Source organism: Cimex lectularius, unplaced genomic scaffold (genome assembly GCF_000648675.2).
Source record: "Cimex lectularius strain Harlan isolate CLEC.00 unplaced genomic scaffold, Clec_2.1 scaffold74, whole genome shotgun sequence".
NCBI classification, from domain to species: domain Eukaryota; kingdom Metazoa; phylum Arthropoda; class Insecta; order Hemiptera; family Cimicidae; genus Cimex; species Cimex lectularius.
In genome coordinates this window covers 709,358-731,817 of record NW_019392795.1, presented here as the reverse complement: position 1 = coordinate 731,817, position 22,460 = coordinate 709,358, and the positions used below count along the sequence as shown (strand labels likewise).

General features: G+C 33.7%; 1 protein-coding gene across 3 annotated transcripts in view; it reads right to left on the bottom strand.

Annotated features, from left to right (window-relative positions):
* LOC106667633 (vesicular glutamate transporter 2) overlaps nt 1–22,460 on the bottom strand; it is a 54,747-nt gene that overhangs the window by 28,351 nt on the left and 3,936 nt on the right. Inside the window, exon 1 of one of the 3 annotated variants that reach the window (XM_014395701.2) lies at nt 1,178–1,283. The exons of 1 other annotated variant lie outside the window; for it this stretch is intronic. In XM_014395701.2, coding sequence (XP_014251187.1) covers nt 1,178–1,263 — 86 coding nt within the window. In that variant the 5' untranslated portion in view covers nt 1,264–1,283. Of the gene's footprint in view, nt 1–1,177; nt 1,284–22,460 lie in introns of those variants that run through there. One more of the 3 variants, XM_014395706.2, reaches the window with a different exon arrangement.

Sequence of the window (22,460 nt, the reverse complement as noted above, 5' to 3'; positions counted from 1 at the left end):
CCATCTACTCGGACAGCCAGATAAAAGCAACTACTTCATTGGTAATTAAAGTCCGTTTGGGATTGCATTGAGACCCTTTCGGTCAGTTGGAAGAACAACAAAATTACTCTTTTGTGTGTGCCAGTGTATACAGGGCAGAGGAGTAGATGGGTTGCCCAAATTGCCCAAGGAAAGTTCGTGCTATTAACCCTGAAACTTTTTGTGGTATGACAAATTTCCAATGAAAATCCATCATATAATGGGTTAAAGATAAGTCCTTAGTTCAGTGGGAATGTATCTCAGGATTCAAAGTACCATTACAGCAACTAACACGAGAAGCAAGGTGATAGTAGGGCTGTCTGGTCAGACAGCCCTAGAAGCATATGCGTAGATTTGGAGCAGCAGAAACAATTTGTGCCGATTTGTTAGGAAGAAGAAGAAGCAAAGTGGGATAAAGCTTCCTCCATGTCCACCATAAATTATTTAACCTTAGTGTTAACCTTAACAGCAGGCTTTAACCTCATCTGCCTTCGACTCAAATTTGGTCTGGGAATGCCTAAACCCCATCTCTCGGTAGTACCAAATGTGGATGCCAGGACTTAACTAGCAAAAACAGAAGCATCCATTACACCCTATGGGCCAGCATACTAAAAACAGAACTGAATAAGCAATGGAGGAAGAAAAACAGGATGAATTCACCAGGTGCAACATAAATTTCATCAGCGTCTCAACCAGAAATTTAAAAAAAATTATCTCACTCAACAGGCAAGAATTAAGATAACAGGCCTTTGCCAATTTAATTCCAGGATTAAACTGAAAACAGTACAGCCAAGCACTAATGCCTAGAGAAATTAGGGAATAGAAACCCTGGGTCGCAGTGGAAAAGTTGATTAAAGACATCAGTGGCCCCAAGGAAAAAATTATTATAAGGTAAGATTTAAAATTATTTAAACAAAAGTCAGAGAGAAATCACTTAACTATAATTTTAAATCTATCATAATTTATCACTAAAATTGTTTGGTTTTTTTAAAGTCAATTGTAAATAGGAACGAAATTGGATGACATGTGATTTTTCAAAGATAGAAATCTTGATGAATGCGTATAATATTTATATTGAAGTAAAATCAATCTTCAAACCACTTAAAGAAAAATCTAGGTTTGCAATTTAACATGTCGCAACAAAGATTCAGTGACTTACATTTGCTTTATGATTTTGGGTATGCGGAGGTGTCGTATTTCATCCAGCAGTACGGCATCCTTCTTGTAATCGGGACCACTGGACATGGCTATCCTTTCGCACTCCGTCTTCAAGAATAAGTGACAAAATTGTCACTTCCTTCTTCCTTTTGTATCTCGTTTGCTTGTCAATTTATAAATAAAAGTGATTCAATTACTAAGGATTCATTTTTGTTTTTGTTTATTAAACGTACAATCTGTTCAAAATGCAAAGGATTAAGAGAAGAGAATTGATTAATTTCTCTAGCGTGATAAATGAATCGTCACGACAATAATTTTATCTGTCACTGTATTAATGATTTAACCTTTTATCACCTTGTTAATTTGTCTATGATAATAATACAATGCAATAAATAATTTAAGTTTCATCCGTGTACTAATAAAAGGTCACAATAGTTACATGTTTGAAATTAAAAAATTCTTATTTGCAATATGCAATTCCTGATATTATTTATTATTACTCAAAGATATTTTCTTTTGTAAATTTATCTATTTAATTAGCAAATAGAGAGCAATTGACAAAATTTACCAAACCTATTAGCAAAAGATTGCTTCATGATAAATCTGTTACTGGAATAATATTTAAATAATTTTTATACGTGCATTATATTTCAAATAAAACACCAAACCAATTCTATTACAAAAGGTAATAATTTGCACTAGGTTTATCCTGTATAATTATCTTGTGTTTCCAGTTTGCCATAAAAATTTTACCTTGTCAAAAAGGTCAGAGATGGTCTGACATTCATTTTTTTAGATTTCCTATTAACATTGACAGACCTGACATTCGTTTTTCCAGTTTGCCATAAAAATTTTACCTTGTCAGACCTGACATTTATTTTTTTAGATTCCACATTAACATTGTTAGACCTGACATTCGTTTTCCAGTTTGTCAAAAAATTTGATATCGTCAGAACTGACGTACGTTTTTCCTGTTGGTCTTACAAATTTTATAATGTCAGACCTGACATTTGTTGTTCCAGTTTGTCATAAAAATGTTACCTTGGCAGACCTGACATTCATTTTTTTAGATTTCCTTTTAACATTGTCAGACCTGACAGTCGTTTTTCCAAATTTTTCATAAAAATTTAACCTTGGCAGACCTGACATTCATTTTTTCAGATTTCATATTAACATTGTCAGACCTGAAATTCGTTTTTCTAGTTTGTCATAAAAATTTTACCTTGTCAGACCTGACATTCATTTTTTCAGATTTCTTATTAACATTGTCAGACCTGAAATTCGTTTTTCTAGTTTGTCATAAAAATTTTACCTTGGCAGACCTGATATACATTTTTTTTAGATTCCATATTGACATTGTCCATTCCAGGTTGTCATAAATCTTCTATGTTTCTCTAATTCACATTAGATTGGTTTAAATGTGTTGGTTAAAACAAGTCGTCCTCTTTAAGACCCTGCACACATAGTCAATATTGGTGAATTAAAGCTTTTAATCATATCCTAAATCTTTGTTGAGGTCTCTTATGTATGTCCTTCATGCCTAGGTTTTTCTATTTCCAGGAATCTCACCCTGCATAGTTGTTTTTGTGTCAGTTGTTTCTTATTCTTCCTAACAATATCCGATTTGTTTCTGCTGATCTGCGACTATATATATATATATGCCTCTGAAGTCTTCAGTGTCCAGTCAGGAGTCCAATTATCATTCTAGTCCTAAGACATCTTAGATTCTCGTTTAACTGAGGAATTATCCTTAACCTATTGTCTAATGGATCTACATGCAATTCGGCCTGTTGCAAAAATGTTAAGAGCCAATAAACGTACTAATCGAATTTTTCTTAGCCAATCAATCAGCCTTTTCTGCTCTATATACCCTGGTACAAAAAAAGAGTAATTCTGTCTTCCCAAAGGTTTGACTGGGTATTGAAGCAATCCCTTTTGATCTCTCTGGCACATTCCCTTCTGAAAGACAGTGGCATATTTCCTTGGTTTATTTCCATAACATCTGAACCATAGTCAGTCTTAGAGTCATCTGTATACCAGATAGTTGGCATTAACTGAGATCCTTTTCGCCCAGTCTACTCTATCGGGTATTTTTCATGAAATTTCATATCAGATCATAATTTAGGGATCATGACATTTACAAGCCTACATTAGCCTGTGAATTGAGCATTTAGCCTTTCCCTGGATGAAGAAGTGGTGGTACATTTCTTGGGCACCGTGGAGGTCTAAGCATGCTATCAGCAATGAGGTTTTTGTAATACAAAATAAGAACAAAAAACACAAATAATGATTTTTTTTTAGAAATTGTCAAATATATTTCCAATCAATTAGTTAAGGTTTTTAGTTGAGATAAAAAATTCAGTATCACGAGCGGGATTCGAACCCACGACCTTCGGCTAGATGCTTGAGTTGTGTCCTTGATCCATGAGATGGGAAGTTAGTGTCCGAGTGGATTGAAGTCACGATAGCTCAAGTGGTAGAGTAGCGGTGTATCTAGCCAAAGGTCTTGGGTTCGAATCCCGCTCGTGACACTGAATTTTTTATCTCCACTAAAAACCTTAACTAATTCGAAGGTATTAATTGGTCAAGCGGACCATGAAAACTAGTGAATATATTTCCAATGTTTTGATTTTTAAAAAAGGAGATTAGAAAAGTAAGTCATTAAGTAGTTTTGCCTCATTCAAGGTCAAAGTTGAAAATGATAAAAACTATTCAAGATTTTTTTACCAGTTATTTAATGTCTGATAGGGACTTAATAACTCTTTTGTGTGTGTGTTTGTGTTTGCTGTTCTTCCTTATTTGTATACGGATATTAATCTAATTTTTATTATTATTTGTTGATATTCTGTTCTTTATTGATTTAGTTTAGTTCATTATATTTTATTGACTATTGGTTTAGTATATTTTTATTGACTGATGTCAGAAAACCTAAACCAAACAGCCTGTACCTTTACTTGACTGTCCAGGGCTTTATTTTAAATAAGTTTTTTTTCCTGGAGAAAACAAGTTTCATAAGTGGAATAGTTTTCTATATTATCAACCCATGTCAGCATTGCTACATGTGATAAATATAATCTTCTAATTTTAAAATACAAATTTACATATATTGCACGCTTTACTAATTGTTTTTGTTTATCCAACTTGGGATTTTAAGTCGGAAACAGGTTCAGATTAAAATATTTGGTTAGTACATTTAATTATTGGAATTTCAATTAGAACTAATAACCAATTTGTTATTTAATAGCAGTTTCTGTTTAACTATTGGACAAAATGTGTTAATGGATTTTCTCGATGTTACTAATCAAGGCAGAGGTTGACGGTAGTTAATTAAGCATAATAACATTTTTTAAAAATCCCACAAACACATTAACCAGTAAATAGTTCCAATTTGGCTCAAATTCCTGAGAACGTGTCAAACAACTTGGTTCACACATTAAATCACCAAGAAGGAAAAAATTAAACTGTTTAAATTGTTAAATTCACTAGTTTTCGTGCTCCGCTTGACCAATTAATATATTTAAATTAATATATTTAAAATATATTTAGTTGAGATAAAAAAAGTCAGTGACACGAGCGGGATTCGAACCCACGATCTTCCGCTAGATACGCCGTTGCTCTACCACTTGAGCTATCGTGACGTGGCGTATCTAGCCGAAGTTCGTGGGTTCGAATCCCGCTCGTGTCACTGACTTTTTATCTCAACTAAAAACCTTAATTAATTGTTTAAATTGTATTGCAAAGTATTAATTTTAGTTTAATTACAAAACTATCGATAAAGATCCAAAATTTATATGATAAATTAAGTAAAATATTTACATTCTGGAGAGTTTCCAATTAACTCAAAATTTTACACGTTGAGAATGGGCGTGTGTTTTCTAGGTTTTTGTCGGTTTGAATGTGCATGTGAGAGCCTTTTTTCTTTATGCATTTATTAGCGTGACTGTGACAGGGTCGATTGCGGAATATTTGAGGGCTAAATCGACCTATACTTTGTGTAAACTGCATAAGTAATAATAATGGTACGTGTTCAAGAATGAACGATGTTTCTCTTACAATTTGCATTTGAGGGTTGGAACGATCTAGTTGTCGATACCGACTAAAATTGCATGTAGTCTGCATTTATTATTTTCTGCATTGTCTGTTATTTGGATCGGAATTGAATTTAAGTTTCGCCGGCTGCTTTTGAGTATGTCAAGGCCTTTTTCTCTCGACTTGAACCTCGGAAAATAAGTTCAAACAGGAAGCGCGTCATTATGCTAAATTTTTCCCTTTTAGTTCAAAACCGCCCCTAATTGGGGTAATAAAAAGACAAACAAAAACAGACACTTTTATCAGACGTTATCGACCGCACTTCTGAAATTCAATCAAAGCGTTTTACCCCGAGTAAACACTTTAAGTACTGAGAGTAAAAAACCGTGTCGATCCTCCTGAATACGCCGTGTTTGGACAAACTGAGACAATGATAGTTGTAAAGTGTTTTTTTCTGTTTTGGTAAATTTCCTAGGACGCGGAAACCGGAAATGATTGAAACATTTGCCGAAACTAGAACATCGTCAGCCCAAAAATCTAACTACATAATAACGAAATTAATTTATTTAAAGCTAAAGGAGCTTCGAAAAAATTGGAAATTTGTTTAAAAAAAGTCATAATCAGGCCTGATACTTTCGGTAAACTATATGTTAAAACTAAGGTACAGTTAGTTTGATATCGTCAGACCTGACATTCGTTTTTCCAGTTTGCCGTACAAATTTTACTTTGCCAGACCTGACATTTGTTTTCCAGTTTGTCATAAAAATTTGATATCGTCAGAACTGACATTCGTTTTTCCAGTTTGTCAAAAAAATTTACCTTTTCAGACCTGACATTCGTTGTTCCAGTTTGTCATAAAAATTTGATATAGTCAGAACTGACGTACGTTTTTCCTGTTGGTCATACAAATTTAAAATGTCAGACCTGACATTCGTTGTTCCAGTTTGTCATAAAAATTTTACCTTGGCAGACCTGAAATTCATTTTTTTAGATTCCATATTAACGTTGTCAGACCTGACATTCGTTTTCCAGTTTGTCAAAAAATTTGATATCGTCAGAACTGACGTACGTTTTTCCTGTTGGTCATACAAATTTTATATCGTCAGACCTGACATTCGTTTTTCCAGGTTGTCATAAAAATTTTACCTTGTCCGACCTGACATTCATTTTTTTAGATTTCCTATTAACATTGTCAGACCTGACATTCGTTTTCCAGTTTGTCATAAAAATTTGATATGGTCAGAACTGACACACGTTTTTCCATATTATACATACAAATTTTATATTTTCAGACCTGAAATTCGTTTTTCTAGTTTGTCATAAAACTTTTACCTTTTCAGACCTGAAATTCATTTTTTAGAGTACCTATTAACATTGTCAGACCCTACTTCGTTTTTCCAGGTTGTCATAAAAATGTTACCTTGGCAGACCTGATATACATTTTTTTAGATTCCATATTGACATTGTCAGACCTGACATTCGTTTTTCCAGTTTGTCATAAAACTTTTACCTTTTCAGACCTGACATTCATTTTTTTAGATTTCCTATTAACATTGTCAGACCTGACATTCGTTTTTCCAGGTTGTCATAAAACTTTTACCTTTTCAGACCTGACATTCACTTTTTTAGATTTCCTATTAACATTGTCAGACCTGACATTCGGTTTTCCAGGTTGTCATAAAAATTTTACCTTGTCAGACCTGACATTCATTTTTTTAGATTTCTATTAACATTGTCAGACCTGACATTCGTTTTACCATTTTGTCCTAATAAATGTACTTCGTCAGATCTTATACCATATTGAGATGATCACAATTTTTCGCAATATTTTCGCATATAACAGAATAATTGAACCTCGACAGATCTGATACCGGTATTCGCACAGTAATATTATGATAGTACCTAGCGAGATCAGAGATTCAATTTTTTCCAACACGCCATCAAAATTGCTCTTTGCCAGATTTTACTTTCCTTTCCCCCGCCTATGATTACTGAACCTGGTCAGTTCTGACATTATTTTACCCGGGTGTGTCGTAACAATAAATTATATAGATTGATTGCCTCCATGGATGATTTTTTATATTTTTAAGTGGTAGCGGGATAGTAGTGTTTTTTAAACCTCAAATGACACAGTGGTTTGAGACGAAATAGATCGGATCCGACCCTGTCTCTTTTTTATGAGGTTTTTGGTAAACAGGTTCATAATAATCATTTTTATTGCGTAATAACACTTATTTATAATATCTTAAATGAAAAAAAATCCTTTGTTTTTAGTAATAATATATAACCATTAGACATAAGCGGCCTTCAAATTTAAATCAAAGTACCTAAACAAAATTTGATTCTGTATTTTTGACAAACACAAAGATCTAAAAAAGCAGAGATCTAGGTTATAAAACTCAATAATCTTTGGCTTTCTTGACTCGTCGCTTATTGCTTTTTCGTGGTGTATTGATGGCATTAGTAGAACCTTTTTATTTTTTTTTTAGGGTTGGACGAAACCGATATTCGGTCGCCTTGATAGACGAACTTTACAGTACCAGCTGGAGCAACTAACAACATAGATAATGGTATTGCACACTTATTTTTTTCGTAGAGTACCGTAAGTTTTTTTCTCATGGAGTTTCTCTCCCAACTTATACAAAGTGAATCAGTCGTCACATTTCGATTGATTCCTTTGGCTGATTCAGTGAGTCTAAGTACAAACTGAGTTGGTAGGGATTAATTGTTCTTTTCCAATATATGGAATGCTTGGAATAAAATAGAACGTCCGGGCGTGACACATTAAAACTATTTTAAGACCATATTTATTAGGTTGTGATGGTATAAATATCTTGAAGGGACACCGACCAAAGTAATGTTTCGTCCGCCGTAAAGTGGAGGACGAGGAATGAAGTACTAAAGTACTACAAACAGTGGCTTCAAAAACTATCCTATTTTTCAAAAACAGCAGGTAAAAATGACCGTCACATCTATCTTTAGCCTTTCTCCACTCCCGAGCACTGTTATCATCAAATCTTAAATTTTGAAGAAGAAATGTAAATCTTTCTGGGACATAGATCTCAGAAAACATATTTTGGCACAAACCAGAATCTATCAAGACACGATTCATGTAGCCTAATGAACGTTTTTAATTATTAACGATTGCTAAATAGGCACGGGGTTTTCCGTTGGGATTGCCATCAAACCTGTTTAGCATCTTCAAGTTTCCCCGTTTTGATGAAACAAACTTAGATTTATGGGGTTTTTCCATAAACAATATCAATTCCAAGCTAAAGAATATATAAAAAAATATGTTTTGAACAAATGCGCAGATCTGCAAACGTTTCTCTGCTTTATTATAAGTATAACAAACGTCTTTTAAAACTTTTATTAAAACATATCGATCATTTTTTTAATTTTTCTTGCTAATTTGACTTGATCGTTTTTAATCGAAAACGTTTTCAATTAGTACGCGCCCGTTTAAATATTGCGACACCGATTATTTAGACAGGCGATCTTCCTTTTAACCGATGACGAATGAAAGTGAAAAACATTTAAATTGGGAAAATGACAGGTGATTCGAGCAAATAAAATAAAAAAAGATCAAAAACTTTAAAAGATCACTCAATTGCAAATAAACAATATTTTATTCCATACCCAGCGAATGATTAATAAAACATTAAGCCGATTTAACGAGGAAAGATAAATACAATAAATACAAGAAAGATAAGATGATAAACTGTCTTTTTATTTGATAATCCATTCAAAACATAATCACGTGTTTTTTTCCAATTCAATCTGTTTATTAAATTGACAAATATTTCTATTTATATATCTATTTATTAAAATAAAAAGATCCAAGTACGACCGTTTGACACAATTAACGCGTGAATTCGTCATAGGAGGAATAATAAAATAAAGTTACGGCGAAAAACGAATATCAGGTCTGACAGGTACAATTTTTATGACAAACGAATGCCAGGGAGAATTGTTATGAGAGACTTAAACGATTGCTTGGTCTTACAAGGAACAAATGGTATCAGGACATACTAGAAAAACGAATGCCAGATATGACAAAGCATAATACAATTCTTTTTATAGTTAAGGATAGATAGTTAATGCCTGATCTGACAATGAAAAATTTTTATGACACACTGAAGTGATGAATTGATCTGGGTAAAATTGTTACGGTAGCTAATGAACATAAAACATCTGACGAGGTTTGTACGATATAATGGAAAACTGAATGCCAGACCTGACAGAGTATAGTAAGTAATATATTTATTGAGAAATTACATAGGACATAGGTACTACATAAATTTATAATTTATTTAGAAATCGTGAGATGCGGTCTGGTGTGATGTAGGTTTCAGAAAAACATTTTCTTTATCGTGCCAACGTTTCGATCTTTATTGAGATCATCTTCAGGGCCTGGGATTTACAAACATTATTTACATATAACAATTACATTCACTATTTTCGTGGTCCGCTTGACCAATTAATACTTTACAATTAATTAAGGTTTTTAGTTGAGATGAAAAAAAGTTAATGGCACGAGAGGGATTCGAACCCACGACCTTCGGCTAGATACGCCGCTGCTGCTATCGTGACCTCGATCCACTCGGACATCAACTCCCTATCTCAATCCCATTTCAGCCATTTCAATTGTCGTCGAGAATCCAAACCGATTACACGACATTTGAAAAATGGCAAAAGGAGGGAAAACTCATAAGGTGGGGTTGAGATGGGGAGTTGATGTCCGAGTGGATCGAGGTCACGATAGCTCAGGTGGTAGAGCAGCGGCGTATCTAGCCGACGGTCGTGGGTTCGAATCCCTCTCGTGCCATTAGCTTTTTTTCATCTCAACTAAAAACCTTAATTAATTGTAAAGTATTAAATGGTCAAGCGGACCACGAAAATAGTGAATTTAATAAACAACTTTGTTCATCCAATTTACAAAAACTGAGTATAATTCTTATTAAATCCAGGGAGAAAAAAGGGAGAATTTTTAAGACGGCATATCAAGTCTGACTTCAATTTTCTCACTATTTCGTAGCAATGTATCTTGTCTGATCTGAGTACAGCTTCTCCAAATAATCATAGCAATTATTATATCTTGTCAGATCTGTCATTTGAGTTCCCAGTTTATAGTAACATTTGTACCCTCTCTGATTTCACATTAGTTTTTCTAGTTTGTCACAAAATTTGGGCTTCTCAGTCCTGGCATTTGTTTTTCCAGTTTATCATAACCATTTTACCGTTTTAGACCTGAAATTCGTGTTGTTTTTTTTTCGAGTGTCATATTTATCTTGTCAGGCCTGACATTCATTGTTCCATTTTGTCATAATAAATTGACATTTTCAGACCTGTCATTTGACATTTTTGTTTCACATAATTACCTGGTCAGATCGGACATTTCTTTTTCCAGTTTGTGATTAAACATTTATCTTCTCAGACGTGAGATTCGGTTTTCCAGTTTGTCAAAAAAAATTTATCTTGCCAGACCTGATATTGGTTTTTCCAATTTATCATAATCTTTTCAGACCTGACATTCGTTTTTTTTTCGAGTGTCATATTTATCTTGTCAGGCCTGACATTCATTGTTCCATTTTGTCATAATAAATTGACATTTTTAGACCTGACATTCGACAATTTTGTTTCACATAATTACCTGGTCAGATCGGACATTTCTTTTTCCAGTTTGTGATAAAACATTTATCTTGTCAGACGTGAGATTCGGTTTTCCAGTTTGTCAAAAAAAATTTATCTTGCCAGACCTGGTATTGGTTTTTCCAGTTTATCATAACCTTTTACCTTTTCAGACCTGACATTCGTTTTTCTTCCTGTGTCATATATTTCTTATCAGTCCTGACATTCGTTGTTCCATTTTGTCATAAAAAAAATTGAAAATTTCAGACCTGACATTCGACATTTTCGTTTGTCACAATTACGTTGTCAGATCTGACATTTGTTTTTCCAGTTCCTGATAAAACATTGTTCATGTCAGACGTGAGATTCATTTTTCCAGTTTGTCATAACATTTGTACCTTGTCAAACTTTTCATTTGTTATTCCAGTTTGTCATAGCAAGTATATTTTACCAGATCTGACAATCGAGTTTTCAGTTCTTTATAAAAATTTTACCGGGTCTGTCACCAATATTGTCAGTGTATTATACGATAATTTTACCTCGTCAAATCAGTTAGAAAACGATGTCATATCATATTTATGATACAACAAGAGAACAAATGTTACACCTCACAACGTGGTTACCATAACCCTTGAAAAGTATGTCAGATCTTTGACATGTTACAAATAAATGTTTATGTATAATAAAAGTGGACACTTTTTGCGCAATTTAGTAGTTTAAAGGATTGTTTATGTATGATTGAACTTATCAAATATGACTGTTGGTTTAGTGTGAAGGATAAACGTCACTAGCACAAAAACCAAAGAATCAGTGTAATTTGATTTGATTTTTTATGTTTTGTTTTTTAATGAAATTAAACAATGGTAATAATCGTGCTGGTTAACATCCTTAAATTTTTTCGCAACCTTTTTTTAGTTAATTACACGTTTTCTCACTATTCTATAAGTTTTTTACAGTGTTCTTGAAAAGACATATAATTAAATTATAAAAAAGAGAAGAAGACAGATATAATCTAATTACTATACGTAGTACTATACGTACTTGATATAGTAGTTTCCAAGGTGACTTTTTGTTTTAATTTTCCATTTTATGCGCTTACCAATTGAAGAAAGAAAAATATCCGGATAATTAGCCTAACATGAACTTTAGGGAAAGCGGCGTGCACACGGTGATAGGTTCCGCACGAGCTGAAGCCGCAAGACTAAGAAAATTTCATTCGAAGGGGGACTTTCGAAGATAATTAGATTAAATAAATAGTTATCCGACTGAATGACAAAACTTTATATTATTATTTAATTTAAACGGAAAATATGCTGTTTCAACAAGTTGAGAATTTATTTGAGTGTTTGTATGTTCGTTTTATTTTTATTTTCTTCTTTCGATATATTGGCTATTGTTGTTTAACACCACACTCTCACTCATTATCACCCTATTTTATGTTCATGTTTTTCATTGGTATCCTTCTCTCTCTTTATTTCTTTGTTTCCTCACTCATTCACTCTCTCTTCCTCTCCATGTCACTTATTTTGTTTTTCTTATCTCTTTTTTCTCAGTTTGTTTTTATCATTATTTTTTTGTATTCAATCTCTGCCTGTCACAACCTCTCTCTCTCTCTCTCTCTCTCTCTTTCTCTCTTTGTTCCTCACTCATTCACTCTCTCTTCCTCTCCTTGACACTTGTTCTGTTGTTCTTATCTCTTTTTTCTCAGTTTCTTTTTTTTTCATTATTCAGTTACTTCCTTAATCTTTTTTGTTGTCACTCCTCTCTTTTTTACCATTATTTTACTCAGTTTCTCTCTCTCTCTATCCATCTCTCTCTCACTCTCTCTCTCTCTCTCTCTCTCTCTCTCTCTCTCTCTCTCTCTCTCTCTCTCTCTCTCTCTCTCTCTCTCTCTATCTATCTCTCTCTCTCTCTCTCTCTATCTATCTATCTATCTATCTCTATCTTTCTCCCCACTTCTATCTCTCTCTCTATTTTTTCTTTCCCTCTGTCCCTCACTCTAACCTTTTCCTTCCTAAACTCTTTTCGTTATCTTTTTTTCTATTTCGTCTTACGCTCGCTTTCTATCTCACAAGTTATAAATCAGCAGCATTAATAATTGTTTATTAATCTAACTGCTGACAACATTCATAAAAAGTTAATCATTTCGGGTCTGCCTCTAGTTCTCGTTATTTTATTAAAAAATGAAGAAGTTTGCCTCAGCTGAAGTTTCAAACTTTCGCTTTGCCGAGAAATTATTGTAAAACACTTAAAAATTTCATAAACTTTACACAGTGATGTGTATGAAAAGGTTCATAGTCTTATGTTTATTAATTCCAACGAAGTCCAACCGCCAATAATTTATTTAATAGTTACAGTCCGATTATCTAGCTCGGAAGGTCGAGGCGATTCATTAAATAATCACTGCATCAAGTCAAGGCCCTTGTTTTATATATCTTAAATATAGATTTATAGATATCTATAAAGCAAACGTTCTTGTTTTAATTTCACCGTGCTTGTTCTGTTCGTTTGTCGATCCCTGCCATATTAAAATGATCATTAGCGTGCGATCTCTTTATTAATAATTCATCACTTTCACAATTAATTGGCACGTGGAAACCCAACGCGTCCCAAACTTCCGCTTCTCTTTCACTTTACTACAAAGTTAATAATTTTTTTACAGGATCAATACTATGTTTATATTGAATTTTGAAATTTAATATTATCATATAAACGAAACTTGATCTGGGGGAAACGGGGACATCATCGATTTCTGACCGATCTAAAAAAGCATTTTAATTGATAAGACGCTAAATGCAAATCAAGCCAGACCTAACAGTATAAAATGTGCTCAACAAGATTATACTCAATCGATAAAACAGGTTTAATTAAAAGTCTATAGGAAAGAGTTCACCATTATTTGGCTTTCCAGGTGTAAATTTGATTCCAATTATTAAAATAAATGAAACAGGTGTACAAAAAATTATCAGCTCCGAATTCCCATCTTCCCGAATATATCCGTACACTTATAACCTCCAAACGAAGGTTAAGGCAACGCCATCGTTACCCCTCTGATATCTCACCGTCTCACTTAAATTTTGAAACTCGAATTATCCAATTACCGTTCATCCCAGTTCCAGTCATACCTTGAATCCTTATCCACACAAGACAACTCCATTTGGCTAGCTACTAGAAAGGTTACCAAACACTACCAAGAACCTTCTCCAATTAGAAGTCCCAACGGTACCTGGGCCAGGTCAAACGCAGAAGTCAGCTACTTTCCGATCACTTTTCCACAGTTTTTATTCCCCATCCCGATATGAATGTCACTTCACACTCAGATCATATCAATGAATTCCTTCACTCTCCTCTCCCTCTCGCTCTACCTCCTAAGCCCATCCACCCCGCAGATGTCATGTGTCAGATTCTCCCCCTTTCCGAAAGAAAATCCCCTGGCCATGATCTAAACCTAAAATCCTTAGAAATCTACCGAAAAAAGCAATAGTGTACATTACATCTATTTACAATGCAATATTTCGCACAGCCTATTTCCCTATCCAGTGGAAACTTCTCAACTCTTTAATAACTCCAATACCAAAACCACACAAATCTCCCAGTGCCCCATCCTTTTATAGAACAATAAGCCTCCTTCCTATTTTATCCAAAATCTTTGAACGTATCCTCCTTAAAAAACTAATTCCTATATTCGACTCTGACAACGTAATTCCTAATCATCACTTTGGGTTACGAACTCTCCATTCCACTGTTCAGCAGTACTTCAGAGTAGTCGACACGATATCTTCGGCTCTAGAAAACAAACAATACTGCTCAGCCGTATTTCTGGGCGTTACGGAAACATTTGACCAAGTATGGCACCCCGGCCTCCTATATAAGTTAACATGTATCCTCCCTCATTCCTACTACCTTATCGTGAAATCCTTCACCTCAGATCGATGGTTTAAAGTAACAATCGGCACCGATTTTTCATCTATCACACCAATCAAAGCTGGCGTTCCACAAGGAAGTATCCTAGGCCCAATCCTCTACACCATCTACACTGCTGACATACCCACACATCCAACAGCCTACGCGGACGACACCGCAATCTTATTAACACACTCCAATCCTACCTAGCAACAGAAGCACTCCAACAACACCTGAACCTTATTACCAACTGGTGCAATCTGTGGCGGATCAGGTTAAACGAACAAAAAAGCCAACAAGTTACGTTTACGCTCAAACGTCAAACCTGTCCACCAGTGCATATTTACAACAAGATAATACCACCATCGAACCAAGTCCGCTACCTTGGGCTTTACTTAGATAGTAGACTTACTTGGAACCCGCATACACGATTAAAACGGCAAGAACTTAACAAAAGATATGGAATAATCCGACCCCTTTTTGGACCAAAATTAAAACTAAGCATACATAACAAACTAACCGCCTACAAAACACTCATCAGACCGGTTGGACCTACGGAGTCGAGCTGTGGGGCTCGGCCAAATCATCCAATATCCAACGAATTCAGTCTGTTCAATCTAAAGTTCTCCGCCGTATCCTCAATGCTCCTTTCAGTCACCAATCAAACGATCCTTAAAAACCCTTTCCTCAAAGATCTTATCCAAACACGCTTCTTCACTTTTCACTGTAAACTCTCCCTCCATCCTAACTCTTTCCTCAACATCTCACCCTTACAATCCCCCACGCCGTTTAAAACGACGACGGCCTCATGACCTTCTATCTGACCCACCGAATTAACTTTAACTCCCCCCTCCAATTAAATTTAAAAAAAATATTAAAAACCAAAAACGTAAAATAATCCGCGGAATTGGCAATATGAGAATTTTCTGAATAACAATAATGCCATCGATGATGATGAAAATCAAATGAAAGACCCATTAGCAGTAGGCATTTCTGGCTGTTTTAATGGACAATTATCAACCGAACAGAAAGAATCCACCAAATTTTATGTTCCCTCGATAAATATTGATGAATATGATTATTTAATAATCTTGTCGTAGGGCGAATGGGGAAAATGCCAAAAAGGCTAATGAGACGATAAACAAGATAAATATGCTCTATCTCTCTTTTTCTCTCTCTCTCGCTTTCTCTTTCTCTCTTTGTTCCTCCCTCATTCACTCTCTCTTCCTCTACATGACACTTGTTCTGTTGTTCTTATCTCTTTTTTCTGTTTCTTTTTTTTCATTATTTTTTATCTATTCAGTTACTTCCTTACTCTTCTTTGTTGTGACTCCTCTCGTTTTTATCATTATTTTACTCAGTTTCTCTCTCTCTCTCTCTCTCTCTCTCTCTCTCTCTCTCTCTCTCTCCCTCTCTCCCTCACTCATTCACTCTCTCTTCCTCTCCATGTCACTTATTCTGTTTTTCTTATCTCTTTTTTCTCAGTTTGNCATCTCATTTGTTCTTATCTCTTTTTTCTCAGTTTCTTTTTTTCATTATTTTTTTCTATTCAGTCTCTGCCTGTCACAACTCTTTCTCTCTCCCCCCCTCTCTCTCTCTCTCTCTCTCTCTCTCTCTCTCTCTCTCTCTTCCTCACTCATTAACTCTCTCTTCCACTCCATGTCATTTGTTCTGTTGTTCTTATCTCTTTTTTCTCAGTTTCTTTTTTTCATTATTTTTTCTATTCAGTCTCTACCTGTCACAACTCTCTCTCTCTCTCTCTCTCTCTCTCTCTCTCTCTCTCTTCCTTGCACTCTCTTTCTTCTCATTTCTCTCATCATCATCTCCATTTCAACTTCTCTTTTTTCTATTTATCTATATCGAGTAAAGGGTAAAGTGTACGAGAGAAGATAGATTGTTAATAAAACAGAGAGAGAGAGAGAAAAGTGTATGGATGGATAGATAGATAATTGGATAGATGATGATACATGGATATGTAAACAGATAAATAGATAGATAAATATTGGGATGCAAACAGAAAGCGAATGAAAGAAGAGACTGAGAAAAAGAGATTAACAGAAGGTTAGTGTCTCAGAGAGACTGATATAAAAATATAAGAGTATACCGGTGAAAGATAAAAATAAAGAGATAGTGAGAGAGATGAAGGAGAGAGGGAGAGAGAGCGTGTGTGTGTTTTATAAGAGCTTTTGTCACAGGCAGAGACTGAATGAAAAGAAATGGATAAGAAAATAGGGTTTGAGAAAAAGAGATAAAGGTGACAGAACATGTGAAAGAGGGAGAGGGAGAAAACCCATTTAATCAAATATTTTTATAGTTGATGTCACAAGCAGAGAAAAAGAAACTCCGAAAAAGAAAATAAGAGTAAAAAAAAAGGTAGTGACTGAAAAAGACGTGTGAAAAAATATAAGAGACAAGCAACTGAAAGAAAGGAGGGGAGAGTGTGAGAGAAAGTGATATGGACGAAAGAGATGGAAAAAAGAGAGAGTGATTAAGTGAATGAACGAATGAATATAGTTTTATTTAAAATTCTCTGAAATTTAGGTCACGAAGGATCTCTCTTATAATTAAAGAGAAAACAACGTGAAAGAGAGAGTGAATGACTGAGAGAGAGAGGGAGTTATTGTCACAGGTAAAGAAAGATTAAAAAAAGCGACCGATAAAAATAGGGAAAAGATAGAGATAAAAGTGAAGAATAAGAGGTAAGTGAGAGAGACTTTTAGCATTAAATAATTTTCCACTAGACTCAGTCTCTTTCTATCTACTAATCGATTTCTACCTATCTATAATCTAATTCTATTCATCAAATGGTCTTTTTATTTGTACGGGTGGGTAAATAATTTTTAAAACGACATGTAATCTCGAAATCTTTATTTTTCTTTGAGAACCGATTGAAATATAATTTTAAATGCGCATATTAAACATTAACATTAAACCTTAATTTTTTTTCGAAAGGAAGGAAAACAACCTAAACAATTCAAGTGGAAATTATTTTCTCACGGCAGCGTTGAACTGTTTCCACTTGGAATAAGAGACAACCTATTTTTGACAGAATAGTTACTTCCCAGTTTTGTTTTTGTTTTTTACCAAGGAAATCTATTTACTGCTGGAGATAATATTTAAACATGTTCATTAATTGTTTTAATAAAATAAAATAAATTTCAAGCATGGTGACTAGCCAAAGAAATAGAAAAATTGACAAGAGTATGTTTGAATAAAACAAAAGTGTATCACGGGATTGGCATTACCTATCGGTCGATAATATATTATCAGGTAAATTAAAATAATCGAATTTTTATGATTTTTCTATCTAATCTTCATTTTATTTTCATCTGAATTGAATAACGTAAAAAATACAAATTGAGTTTTTTTCGTTACTTACCAATTTAATCGTGTTGTTTATGCGAAGGGGTTTATTTTTACTTTTATTAATCGATTAAATTGTTCAATTTCATTGTTTTTTTACCGGTTAGACATGCCTTTGTGCCGTTTATCGTGTTTTCTTCCTTTTAGTATCGATTTGACTTGTATTTTATTCAGCTTAAAAGGAAAGGTTGATGATATGGTGTATAAATTCTTTATGTTATAATGGTTCTTTTTTTTCTGTTCAGTGATCTTTTCGTGTATGTATTCGTGATAAAGATAAACATAAAAATTGAGCCGAATCGTATATTTTATTATTTACGAGGGGAGGCTTGGGAACGTTCTTGCCTGTGAGCCTTAGAACCTGAGCATTTATTTTTTTAAAGTAATTCGCGTAATTTTTGAAAAAATATAACTTTCTGTCTTTGTTTTGTTTGTCTTTGTCAAGGTTAATATATAAATTATATAATATTATAATTTCAAGGTTAATAAAGTCGATTTTTTAATTTATATTTAAGAAAATAATGTGCCTGATCGTATTAAATGAGAATAAAAATATAAAAAGTCACAAAAAGGAAAAAACCTATTAGTAAAGTAGGTCGAAAAATTTGTTTATGAGAAAACCAAAAATTCGGATTAATTTTAAACACCATTTAAAGCCCATAAATACGAATTTTGATATCAAACAACAAAATAAACATATTTTTGGCAGGATTCACCAGGGGCAATTTTTTTTCCCTCGTCGATATCCGGCGTTCCACTTCCAACACATCCACAATTTAATCCAAATTTGACATTATTATTATTAAAATTCCCCGTAGGCTTGTATGGCTAATAATAATAATAATAATAATAATAATGGAGTGAGCGAGGCGGCAAAGGCCGGAACGTCCAACCCTCCAGACCGGACCATCGCGATCAGGCCCTCTGACGCCAAGCTAGCTGTTAAGACCATGATAAAAGAAAGATGGCAGCGTCAGTGGGCCGGGTCGTCCGAGAGGCTTTTGCGCGTCAAGAGCACGATTCGTAGATGGCCCCCCGAGAACCTGAGCCGGANTTGTGGATGGTTTGCAGCGTTTCTTGCCTGTTGATCAGCTTTTTCATTTCCAGAAATGCCGACATGACTAGGAACCCAAACAAATATCACATGTTTGTTGAGTGTTCTGATTTCATAGAGATATTTGTGAATTTCTAAGATGTAAGGGTCAACCGAGAAATTATTTTTGATTGCTTCGAGACTACTTTTCGAATCAGAGCAAATAATGGCATTACAAATTCTTGGCGATTCCTTTATAATGCTCAATGATCTTCTGATTGCATGAAATTGTTTGAATTTTTGAGTGCCAGCATGCAGTCCCGACTTAAACGAATCCTAATTTTTCACAAAGCATTTTTTTTCTCTTTTTATATTTGCTTTACTGAAAGCTAATTTTCCTTGTAACTTTTTAACTAAGTAATATCATTTACGATTGAAACGTCAGGAGGCTATGACACGATAGCTCTTGCACGAGTTCACGACAAACCTTCTAATTTACCTCTCAAAAATAAAAGTCTGCTTTACAACACCATAGTTAAGCCGGTATGGACTTAAGGACTGGAAGGGTTCAGCTGAACATCCCACGGTATTCAAACGGCCCAGTCCTTAATACTACGAAAAATACTAGATGCTCCATTTTATGTATCGAACCTAACTGCACATACAGACTTACATATCGTTCAAGATGCAAATCCGTTCCAGTTACCGTAAATTTCATAAAAACCTCTCAACTAACGTAAATCAGCACATCAGAAACCTCGCATCCCGACGAATCCGCTCAAACTTTCCCCGTCGACTAAAGAGGCAATGACCGATCTCTCGGAGAGATGATGATGATAGTGAAAGTGATAATGACACAAGTATCAATTAAATAGACAATATTTTAGTAATATTGGAGTAATACCAATGGTGTTTTCTCCACTCTTGGTTTTAATTTTGTATATATTTACCTTGCTCATTGTTACTTGTTACCTACTTGAAGGTAATCTACTTCAAAAATTTTTTTTTTAAGTTTAAAAAAATAAATAAGAATCGGATATATAAAATAAAACGTTTGGACAATTCTTGTTGATTTCATCCTTATTCTACGCATTTATACTAATTTAAAGCTTGACATTTTTGGCGTAATCTGAAAGGAAAAACATTCAGCTTTCCAACAGTCGTAATTACGTTGAATTTAGATAAAATCTAGAAAATTTGTTAGGAATTTGTTAAGTGAAACACCGGACATAGAAGAGAGAAAAAATCGTGCGAATCCAGCCCAAAAGTTTTTATATTCTCTTTCCTATGAAAATTTCCATTGAAATGCTTTAAAGACTTCTCAAAATGAATCTGAATTGATTTTTTTTTCAACAACACTTTTTTATTGGTCTTTCCTGATGGAGCCATTTCGGTTGTGTAACTTTTTTAGTAGTTAAGTTTTTTAATAGTAAGTAATTACGATTAGATTTTTTCCTATTTTACGTTGTAAAAACATAAATAGGAACCATATTAGATATAAAATAAAACGTTTGGACAGTTTTTGTTGATTTCATCTTTATTTTACTCACTTATAATAATACAAAAGCTTGATATTTTTGGCGTAATCTGAAAGGAAAAACATTCAGCTTTCCAACAGTCGTAATTACGTTGAATTTAGATAAAATCTAGAAAATTTCTTAGGAATTTGTTAAGTGAAACACCGTACATAGGCGAGAGAAAAAATCCTGCGAATCCAGCTCAAAACTTTTTATATTTTCTTTCCTATGAAAATTTCTATTTATGTGAGAATGAATCTGAATTGATTTTTTTTTCAACAGCACTTTTTTATTGTACTTTACTGATGGAGCCATTTCGGTTGTGTAACTTTTTCAGTAGTTAAGTTTTTAATAGTAAGTAATTACGATTCGATTTTTTTTCCTATTTTACGTTGTAAAAACATAAATAGGAACCATATTAGATATAAAATAAAACGTTTGGCCAGTTTTTGTTGATTTACCATCTTTATTTTACTCACTTACAATAATAAAAAAGCTTGATATTTTTGGCGTAATCTGAAAGGGAAAACATTCAGCTTTCCAACAGTCGTAATTACGTTGAAATTAGATAAAATCTAAAAAATTTGTTAAGGATTTGTTAAGTGAAACACCGGACATAGGCGAGAGAAAAAATCCTGCGAATCCAGCCCAAAAGTTTTTATATTTTCTTTCCTATGAAAATTTCTATTGAAATGCTTTAAAGAATTCTCAAAATGAATCTGAATTGATTTTTTTTCAACAACACTTTTTTTTTGGTCTTTACTGATGGAGCCAATTCGGTTGTGTAACTTTTTTAGTAGTTAAGTTTTTTAATAGTAAGTAATTACGATTCGATTTTTTTCCTATTTTACGTTGTAAAAACATAAATAGGAACCATATTAGATATAAAATAAAACGTTTGGACAGTTTTTGTTTATTTCATCCTTATTTTACTCACTTATAATAATACCAAAGCTTGATATTTTTGGCGTAATCTGAAAGGAAAAGCATTCAGCTTTCCAACAGTCGTAATTACGTTTAATTTAGATAAAATCTAGAAAATTTGTTAGGAATTTGTTAAGTGAAACACCGGACATAGGCGAGAGAAACAAATCCTGCGAATCCAGCGCAAAAGTGTTTACATTTTGTTTGCTATGAAAATTTTTATTTAAGGGTTTTAAAGATTTCTCGAAATGAATTTGATTTGATTTTTTAAAAAATTATTGTCTACTTTGCTGATAGAGCTTTTTTGTGATTTTTTGTACTTTTTATGCACCTAATCTCATTTATTACAATCTTGCATATTAATATATTAATTTTTTTTCAATTTTCAAGAACCTGCTTTTTCGACCTATTGTCACCAAAATAACTTTCATTAACATCGGTGATCCTACACATACTTGGTGGGTTTGTCAACACTTAGCTGTTGCTTTGTATGACCTTTTTTTAACATTTGCATCAACAGTAGTTAAAACAAACTAGTGATATTTTTCAAAAGGATCTAATGTCTTCCTGGTTCAATTGAATGCAAAAATGTCCCGATTGATCTCGATGATAGTTAATGACTCTTCTTCATTTATCTAACTAATCATTAAATTTATTAACAAATTAACATTTATAAAACCATAAACTAGATTTTTTCTAAAAGGTTGAACAGATTGAATTTTTGAAAGGAATTTTACAGGGTGAATTAATGAAAGAACTAAGGGATTTTTTTCTCTCTTAATCGTACGACTTTTCTGAATCAATAATCGAGTACTTTGACCCACTAGGTGGTATTGTCTGCTCTTCAGACTAGTCAAAGATCATGCCATATGCCCTTCAGGAGT